Source organism: Sturnus vulgaris, chromosome 8, assembly GCF_052056855.1.
Source record: "Sturnus vulgaris isolate bStuVul1 chromosome 8, bStuVul1.hap1, whole genome shotgun sequence".
Taxonomy (NCBI): domain Eukaryota; kingdom Metazoa; phylum Chordata; class Aves; order Passeriformes; family Sturnidae; genus Sturnus; species Sturnus vulgaris.
In genome coordinates, this window is record NC_142250.1 from 3,691,124 (window position 1) to 3,701,086 (window position 9,963).

Genomic DNA, 9,963 nt, shown 5'->3' on the forward strand with positions numbered 1-9,963 from the left:
CAACTTCTGCAGGGAGCTCAGCCTATTGAGCCTCAATCCAGAGTGCTTTCCCAATCATTGGATTGGTTGGTTTTCCTCACTGGCCAGAGTAATATCAATCCAGACCAAGTGTAGCAGTTTATTGAGCTTTTTCCCTGTAATTTTTCTTCACATATTTTTTCCCCCCCCCAATGAAAGAAGCCCCTTAAGTCATTGAGAAGCCAACAATCACTGCTACTGCTCCAGCTCTACTGCTCTGCCCTTCTCCATCAGGTCAAGCATTTCTTTGTACACCTGCTCGTAGACCTGCTTGCCCCAGAGGAAATCAAAGTGGACAAATTCAGGGATGTACTTTTTGTAGGCCACGTTGGAGATACGGGGCAGGGTGATGTTCACATCTTCAGGGGCTGAAATCCAGTCCTGGCCTCCATACCAGGCAGCCAGCGGGGTTTTCATGTTCTCCAGCTCATAGAAGGGAGGAGTGGTCTGGAATACAGGAGGAAGGTAAAGGGCAAGCCAAAAATTCAAAGTGTATCCTGATGGCTGCTTGGAATTTCTCCCTTATCCCGAGGGATAGAAGAGGAACTATCACCACAGAGCCTCACTATGCCTTGGGCTCCTGTTCTTTTCACCAGTGGGTCAAAAAGTCATCACTAAGTGACTTTTTTTATTAGAAAGTTACAAACCAGCTTCCCCAAATAAGGTAAATTCCATAAATACCATGTAATTCATAGAATCACAGAATGGTTTGGGTTGGAATGGACCTCAAACATCATCTTGTCCCAGCTCCCCTGCCATGGGCAGGGGCACCTTCCACTAGCCCAGGCTACTCAATTCTCCAAATTCAGTCCCAATCACTGCAGTGTTTCCATTGCAATATTTATTTATTTATTTTTTCTCTGAGCATGGCTCTCTCTTACCTGGTTGTAGTGAAGCACATTGTCACTGCCATAATCGTAATACTTGAATTCCCCTGTCTGATAGAGCTGCAAAAGGAGAGTTATGTTTATTATCCATGCATTGGAGGCGTCTCTAAGAAAGATAAAAGAGGTGACAGGGACTGCACTGCTCTCTCCTGCCACCAAGGGTCAGGGAAGTGATTTTTACATCTGGAACTGGATTTTGGGAGAGCTCAGCCCCAGGAAGACCTTGGCATAGAAACCCACAGAGAAGAACCTGGTGTACAGCCAAGAGCCTCAAAGGAGACATGAACCAAACCTTTGGGCAAGTTTTTTGTGTATTGTGGTCAATGCCATCAGCCGATGGATGTGAGTAGAATGCTTTTAATAATTAGTTGCATCATGGTGGTCTTACTGATCCTCAGCCTTTACTCTGGCATCTCCTGTCCTGGTTTAACACCAGTCTTTGTTCCACCTCCACCTCCTACAAGCCCCAAGGACTCTTGGACCTCTTGTTGGAATAAATAACTTCATTTTCACCAGTGTTTCAGGGCAGCTTTCCTCTCTCTCCCTTATACAGCTATGCAGGGGGAACAGTGGGGGATTATTCCCAGCCCCTGAGCAGAGAGAGGAGAACACCAAGTGTTACCTGGCGCCAGTGCAAGATGTTTTTTAGGGATGTGGAATCAGGGTAATGTGCCAGGTAGACATCCATGCGGCTCTGCAAGAAACCATTGGAGAGGTTTATTCTCTGCCCCCCAAAAAATCCATGTCAGAAACAAAACCAAACCTGTTCAGTAGCCCTGAACACGAGCCTCACTCACATGCTCACACAGAGCTGTAGAGCTCCCTGCAGCAAGCTGAGCAATTCCCATGGGAGGCTGGGACATGTTAGGAGTCTGCCTGCTTTCCAAGGCAAAGTAAGGCTCCATATTTCGTGCCCTGGATCCTTTTGCAAAGACAAAGCTCAACTCATGGCAGCTACAAGTTGTAAATGTTTCCTTCTTTGAGTATTAATGCTTTACTTGAGAAACCCCCACCCTGGTGCCTCCATCCTAAATTTTTCTACCACTCTGAGATGTGAAAGGCCATGTGGAGGCAGCAGATTGACATCTTGGGTTCACACAGTGATAAAGAGGATCTTTTGAGAGGGAAGCTGGAGTGTACCTACCACGTTCAAGCTGTTGGTAAACCCACCGGGCAGGTAAAAGACCAGAGAGCACACGGTTTTCAGGATGGGGTAGATGCACATTGTAGAAAGCACTTGCTTCAAGATATAATCCTTATCAAAGACCACTGTGTGTCCTAAAATGAACTGTGGAAATCAGAGGGGTGTATCAGTGGGTCTCACATTCTTTTTTGCCTCCAGTTGCTCCCCACTTCTTTGCTCACCAACTTTGCTGTGCTTTGTCATTTTGGCTTTTCAGAAATGGCCACGGCCCAGGAAGAGCCCTGACCTTCCTAGGAGAGGTTTCTCCAGGGAAAAGGGACCCAAAACCAATTCCTGTTAATAGTTCTCTGATCAAAGAGGGACAGGAAGATGATTTACCCCACCCTCCAGGCTCCCAGCACACACACAAACACACGGAGCAGGGAGATGGAGGTGATGCACAAGCACTGTGTGTCTCAGGTGACCTTCCCAGTCCCTCCTCCCCCTCACACCTCACGTGTGGTGAGGACATACCTTAATCAGCACCTCGGGAAGGTCAAACACCCTCACCAAGGGTGACTTTATGTTGGAGCTCACAGTGATCGGAGCCAAGGCGAAAAACATCTTGATTTTGCGATCCAGCTCGGGAATGGATGAGAAGGCAATGAAACCTGTGTGAGGGAGAAGGAAGCAGACCCTGCCCTGTAGTTTCTGAGGAAGCTGTTGACTTCCAGGTGTGTATGCCCATCAGAAAGCCCCTCAGAGATGGCTCTAGCAGGTCGGGCTCTGGCAGCTATGAGATGCACTCGGTTTGGGGCTGCCAGTGCTCAAAACTCCTGTTAAAGCAATTACCTGCTCTTTTCCCTTTTGTTGTTTGGAAATGCTTGGATATTACCCTCCCTGACCAAGGTTTTAGGAACACTCCCAAACTGTGTGGGGGTGCATAGCCGATGTGAGTCTGCCAGGTCTGCTCTCCTCCTCAATACCTATGGTGGTGCCTTGGGAATAAGCCACGTAGTATAACTGCTCCTGCCCAGTTTTCTGCAGGATGTAGTTGATGGTCGCTGGAAGATCATACATGGCCATCTCATGGAAGCTGCAGGGGAGATAAGCACATAAGAAAATCACCCTTGCTGACCTTGCCATGGCTACTTGGGTGTGGGCAAGAGCTTTGGCAGGAACGGGCAACTTAGTTTCTGCCCACTGGCAGAGAGTGTGACTGTCAGGAGCACCCCTCCTCCACCCTGCAGACACTGCTGAGGGTACCAGGAACCTGCCCACCCTCCACTTTCACAGAAAACCCACCTGTAAGCTGAGTATTCCTGCTGGTGGAATTCAAACTCTTTGTGTTTCCGTGACCAGCTGTTCCCCCGGCTGTTCCCTATCCAGACATCGTAGCCAGCATCAGCAAGGATGAAGCCCAGGCTGGTGTTGGGCAAGTTGGTGATCCAGTTGCTTCCTTCCAACACCAGGCCATGCTGAAGGAGGACCACGGCCTTTGGAGCTGGAGGAAGAAGAGGAGGAATCATTTTCTCTGACCACCAGCAAAATTGATCATTCACATCCCAGCATTGCCTTGGCAACACCCCCTGGGAAGTGCCACCAGGGCAGGGACATGGTCACCTCTGTCCTCAGTCTCTCTGGGGAGGTGTTTTTGAAGAAGGCCAGGGCAGAGACTGGAAATTTGGGGGTTTTTTATACTTATTTGCTGTATATGTATGTGTGTATGTACATGCTTCCCAGGGGAGGGACACACTGCCAAGAACCGCGCAGTAATTACCCCAGTAATTACCAATACTTTGAAACAGGGGTTTCAGTGGGGAACAGGAAGATCCCAGAATGGTGAGATGGCATTGAACTGGACACAGGAAGGATGGAAAATAGTGAGATGGCATTGGAGTGGCTGCCTGGTTTGGTTTCCTTTCCTGACTAATGGCTTTTTGCTGCTCCACTGTCTGAGCTAAAACCTGGGGCAAGATTTCTCAGTCCCGTTTATTCTCATTCTCCTTCCTCTTTGGAGCAAATCCTCTCAGAACAAGGTGGGCACCTGCATTTCTTCTGCTCCCAAGGCTATTTGCCTGATTTTTCCTACAGGACCCTGCCCATGGTGAGGTAGCCTTGAGAGTGGCCTACTCCAGCCCAGCAAAGCTCTCAGGGTGTCTGGACCAGGCAGGGCTTCCTGTGACACTTACGGGGACAGAACATGTTGGGTGCCTGAGCCCCTGCCTTGTGGGAGATGCTGAAGCTCTCCAGGTTGTCTCTGCCGTGGGGAATCCTCTGCAGGGTGAGGTAATAGCCATCGTCTGTCACCACCTCGTGCTCCTCATAGGGGTACCCGTGGTACCGGACAATTTCGCCCTGTGGGAAGGGAAGGACAGCATGGGACAGTCCCCAGGGAGGGAGGGAGGGAGGGTCTCTGTCCTGGGGAGTGTCTCTGTCCTGGCGGGGCAAAGCCATGACTGCTGGTGGTGAGTCCAGGGGGAGGGTGGATTCAGGACTTCCCAATGTCCCTTCCACCAATGCCATGGCGATGTCATGACTTCAGCCAGAATTTCTGGTGGGTCCCTGGGCAGGTCTGGTGAAGAACTGACACTTTTTGTATTGCAATCAAGAGCAGGGCAGCACTGACAGCCAAACTCTGAGCCTGAGAGGGCTGTCCTGACCAAACCTGCTGACTTGGAACGAAGCCCCCCATAAATGCCTGCCATAAGTCTCTGCATACATAAGAACAGCGAGACAAACATCTAAGAAAATCCTGGTGTCAATCCTCGGTGAAGACACACAGAGCCCGTGGGTCTTGCACAGACCATGACAACACAGGTAACTTGCACAACCAAGCAGGACAAAAAGGGACTTACAACATCCATGGACATCTCGGGGTTTTCTTCTGATTTTGCAGCGATGAACATTAAACAAGAAATGGTGAGGAACAGCCACATCGTGGTGCTCTGCAAAACATTGTCGTGAGAAGTGTGAGAGACTTTGCTGGCACTGGCACAGAAGCTGGGGGAGATCTCTTGATGTGCACTCCGCTTTCATCAGGGTGTCCACCTGACCTCTCAGCAGCTGAAATGATTTAAAAACTGAATTATACTAAAGAATTTTATTTAATATATTTAATAATATTATTAAATATATTTATATTTATATATCATATTAATATATTTATTTAATATATTTAATATAATTATTTTTAAACCCCCTGAAATATATGAAATAATTTTAAAACTGAAAACTCTAATTGGTTCTTAAAATGGCTCATTTTGCTCATCTTCAACAAAACCAAATTCCACCACATTTTAATCCCACGTTCTCCATCAGGTCCTCGTATTCAGAAACATGCATAGGTACATCTGTAGGGTGATTATAGGATCATTCATTTAAAATAATGTCTTGGATAGTTGGAAGAATAGGTTGTTTTGTTCCATTGATAGCTGAACTAATGAGGAGTAAACCACCCAATTTTAAGTGGCAGGGCCATGTTCTTGAGAAGAAATCAAACAATGTGATTTGTTTGGGTTCTCCCTATGGCTGAGAGAGACCCTGGAATACTCCTGGCTTATTTTTGCAGACCTGAGTGAAATGCCATCACGGGACACCCCTGTTCTTCCTAGGGAGTATTATGATGTCTGCTTCAGCTTCACAAAATACCTCATTGCCATTTTATTTCATGGAAACAGAATCACAGAATGCTTTGGGTGGGAAGGGACCTTAAAGATCATCTTGTTCCAATCCTCTGCCATGGGCAGACCCTATATTTACCCATATAGGAATGGGTAAATTTGTTGGAGGGAACAAATTCGAAGCAGAAATACTGCCTCGGCTACTTAGAGGAGCTAAGTAGCTCCTCTATTTTGTGGAGCAATTCAGCAGAGACCTGCCAAACTCCCACTGAATGCCAGTGCCAGGTATCTTGCACGCACCCCACTGCTTTCCCGGTGAAATAGAGGCGATCTGGGAACAGGTTTCTGTCACTTCCCGCCTGCCCCTTATCCTCCCCTTTCCCTTCTGCGGGAGGGACCGGCTCTCCGTGCTGCAGGAGGTGGTTTGGCAGCGGGGAGAAAAGCCACCTGCTCCCTCTGGTGTCCCCGGAGCGGATCAGGGAGGAGGATCAGCGCACCTGCAGCCTTCACCTGGCACAACCCTCGGGCACCCTCCCGCGCACAGCGCCGGCTGTGCCCGGACCGAGGGACCCAGGACTCCCCACCAGCACCACCCTGAGCCCCCTGGGGTGCGATCTGGGGACAAGACCCCTCACTGCGTCGCCTGTCGCTCGGCTCCACGAGGCTCTGGACTCGTTGTTTTAAGGGCGAGCCTTTAGAAAAAGCAAGGAGAGACTGAACACATTTTTGTGGTGTAGCGTCAGGAGAAGGGCATGCAAATTCCAGGGAAGAGCCTTGCCTGGGATGGCCCTTTCTTCTCAACAGTCAGCTTGGGAAAATATTCCCTTTGTGAAATGTCCCTCAGCAGACCTGGAGAATCCCTGGTGACCTCTGAGTGGTGCAGCAGGGTGACACCTTTTCCACCAGCAGCACGGTCCTGACCCCTCTCCAAACATTCCCACTCCTCTCCCTGAACACAGACATTCCTTCGGAGACAGGACACCCAGGGAAGCCCTGCTGTCCCACCCCTGGAGCTCTCCAAGTGCCTACAGCTCTGTCCCGCTGTCCCCAGGGATGGCACCCAAGGAAGAGGGATTACCCGTCGCGGTCCAGGGGCTGCGGCAGAAGAGGAGCGGGAGCCTTTGTCCCTGATGTCCCCCGAGCAGAAGGTCCCTGCTGCCTGCACACGCTGCTCTCATGGGGCTGTTATTCCCTCTGCTCCGCAGACTGGGGAGCGTCAGGAGCCGCCACTCCCTCTGATCCCTCCTCCTGTGAGCGTGTAATTTACCTGAGGGCTGGAGTCTGCTCCGGCAGGAGACACCCTGCCTGGGCTGGCTTGGGAATGTTTTCGTGGAGCTGCAGAGGAGCTGAGAGCTGTAACAAATTGGTTGTTTCCACCTGATGGAGTCATTTGGCGTGGGCCATGCCCTCTGTGAACCTGGGGATGGGCAGCCTCTGGACTCTCCACCTGCACTGGGACTGGCTTTGGTGCTGGTGCCCTGAGTGCTGAGGGGTGAGTGGGACCAGCCTAGCTCATCCCAACGAACTCCAGTGGGAAAGCCATCCAAGCTCCTTTTGGCTCTTCCTGCTGCCTCCTGGCACGGAATGAGCCTGAAAATGCAGAACCTCCCAGTCCCAATAGTGACTTCAGGGAGTGCTCTATAAAAAAAAGAAAAATAAATCCATCCCCGGGGAGGGAAGAAGCTGCAGATGGAGACTTCCCATCTTGCCAAGCTTTCCCTCTTGCCAGCTGGTGATGCCTTTGGCCAGGAGCTGCCTGGTGCCTGAGGAGGTCCCTGCAGGGATGGTGATGGGTCACACCAGCTGTGGGTGTCATTTTTGGCACCTCTGCCTTCGTAGCCACCTCTCCACTCCATGTCCAGGTGCCCACACTGCAGGGCTGACTGTGCATCCCGTAGGATCCTGCATCCCTCCTGCAGTCAACACCTGCCAGGTATGGTCCAGCTACACTTGTTCAAATGCAGACATGCTTTAGAAAGCCTAAATAGCTCCACCTCTATCTGGAGCTGTAATGACTGGTCTTCACCAAGGGCCAGCTGGAGGCAGTGCTAGAACCCCTCCCAGCTGGCTCACCCTCAAATGAGCAGTGGCTCAGACAAGAATCTGATTTTTCCCCTGCAGGGAGAGGAGGAAACGTAGAAAAACAGGATCAGGTATGCCCAGATGAGAATAAAAACCACTCCCTCTTCCTCCCAGCTCCCAGGAAGAATTTGCCTTCCTTTTGGGGACAGGACATCAGGAAGGCTCCTAGGGCCACAGGTTAACTGCTTAGAATTTACAAGTTACAACTTCACACTACAAACAAGAAACCATTCAACCTTTGGAACCCTCAGAAAACCAACTAACAGAAGAAACAATTTCTAAACAAATAGAATCCAGATTTCCACGCAGCAGGTGCACAGGTTGTTTCAGTCACTGCTCCACACATGGCTCTACAATGTCTGCTGAGGGGCCAACAGGAGGGTGTTTTTTGTGGTCAGGGGCAGGATGAGCAGGGCACACACACCTGGCAGGCACCCAAGTGTCTGTGGAAACACAAGCATATCCTCATCGCCAGGTGCTGAAATTGCTTCCCATCTATTCCATCTATTCCTCCTTCCCAAATATTGGTGATAATGTTTCACATCATTACCTTGGGTTTGGGCGACTGGGCATCACTGAATGATTGCAGTGATAAAAAGTGATTTAAAATGACTAGATTCTGGGAGTTTTCCAATACTGTCCAATGGTTTAGAGTATAGATAGCTTTAGCCACTCTGCTCATCACACGTTCCCCCTCTCTGTTTTTTAAGAATAGATTTTAAAGTGCTATGGGCACGTTCCACGATGGCTTGTCCTGCTGCTGAGTGAGGAACACCAGTGTGGTGTAACACCCCCCAGAGCTGTAGGAAATGTCTTGTTTTCTGTGAAATGTATGCAGGGCCATGGTCTGTTTTGATGGTACAGGGGATACCTAAAGCAGCAAAGGCTGAACACCAATGTGCAACAGTATACCTACTCCTTTCTCCTGTGTGTAATAATAATTTTTTAAAGGATTCCTGTGAATATGAGCAAATGATTATAAATATTAGTGAATGATGGGTCAGACAGAGTTATTTAATGTGTTTTGCTGTTCATCCAGGCCCTGACCTGACGAGCATTAATCAATCAAAAATGCATATTGTAGGCATTTTGAATTTGATTTTTTACATTTGTGTCTCTGCTTTTAAATTCTGAAACAGAAAATACAGAAAGAGCACAGCACTGAGCAACCAGGCCGGTAATTTTCTCAGTCTTTGATTCTGAATCCACTGTATTCTACCATTTGGACGTGTTTATATCAAGGCAAATAAGTTCTGTTTGTTGTGGTAGCTGAACAGATTATGAGACCCCACCTCTGTTTTTAGCCTTAACAGCTATAAACATGAACATAGTTTAACCTATTAAATTCAGATAACATGCACTTATCTTACTATGAACAGTAAGACAACACATCTAATAAAACAATAAGCATTACTAAACAAAATTTAGTAATTTTGCAAGGGCTTAAATGCTTTACTTTCACCCAGGGCCTGTCATATCTGGACTTGGATAGCCTTTTCTGAAACAAGGCTTCCAAGTTTACCTCGAAAAGAGAGTTCCGTTTTTATAAGGCCAAATTTACAAGTCAAAGTGACTTGATTTCATTTTTTTAAGATCGAAACACCTGGGATTTATGGCATACTTCCCCTACCAGCCACTTTCAGGGCTTGATCAGGGACGGGAACTTGGTGGGGAAGGTTTTCCTTAACATATTTTTAAAACAAACCTTTATTAATATTCACTGAAGAAGTTATCCAATATAAACAACTTATGAATAAACAAAGAAATATAGATAAGTATTCATCAAATAATATCTTATGGCTGCATGCCTGTGTCTATCAGCCATTTCAATTTTGTCAGTTTTACTAAAACTTTGCAAATGCATTATCAGTATACTTAACATCATCACTTAATGGCAGCAGTGCAAACAATAACCCTTTTCTTTTGTTAAGAGTTTTGAAATTGAGCCAGTGTTAGTCAGAGAAAATAAAAAAACAAGGCGTTATTTCACAGTATACATGGGCTAATAAACAATTCTAATTAATTTAAACATGTTTTTTGGGATGATCATGCATCTTCAATTAATGTTTTCTTCAGGAAAGGCATAAGGGTATAACCTTAAAGCTTGTAGGACAAACCATTTTTGTTAATTAGAAGTTCCTGTTAATACCTTCTCATGTATAGTTTTTAATCTCTGTAATCCCAAATTATTTCAGTTTTGTGATTATTGCATCTGCATGCTTAGCTGTAA

General features: G+C 47.6%; 1 protein-coding gene across 1 annotated transcript; it reads right to left on the reverse strand.

The window, feature by feature from the left end:
• Positions 1–213: 213 nt before the first annotated feature.
• On the reverse strand, positions 214–4,967 carry LOC106856739 (putative lysosomal acid lipase/cholesteryl ester hydrolase). Its single transcript, XM_014882301.2, has 9 exons — positions 4,887–4,967; positions 4,221–4,386; positions 3,334–3,532; positions 3,015–3,124; positions 2,563–2,699; positions 2,050–2,193; positions 1,528–1,599; positions 900–965; positions 214–465 (listed from the first exon to the last, which is right to left on the reverse strand). The coding sequence occupies exons 1-9, from the start codon at positions 4,965–4,967 to the stop codon at positions 214–216; spliced, it is 1,227 nt and encodes a 408-aa protein (XP_014737787.1).
• Between the last annotated feature and the right edge of the window lie 4,996 nt (positions 4,968–9,963).

What these genes read in the sequence shown, in the direction of transcription:
- LOC106856739 (XM_014882301.2), bottom strand. Translation starts at nt 4,967, where the DNA reads ATGTGGCTGTTCCTCACCATTTCTTGTTTAATGTTCATCGCTGCAAAA. An exon ending in CCGAGATGTCCATGGATGTT is followed by an intron (nt 4,387 to 4,886) that starts GTAAGTCCCTTT and finishes CCCTTCCCACAG; the next exon opens with GGCGAAATTGTCCGGTACCA. An exon ending in TTCCCAAGGCACCACCATAG is followed by an intron (nt 2,700 to 3,014) that starts GTATTGAGGAGG and finishes TCCCTCACACAG; the next exon opens with GTTTCATTGCCTTCTCATCC.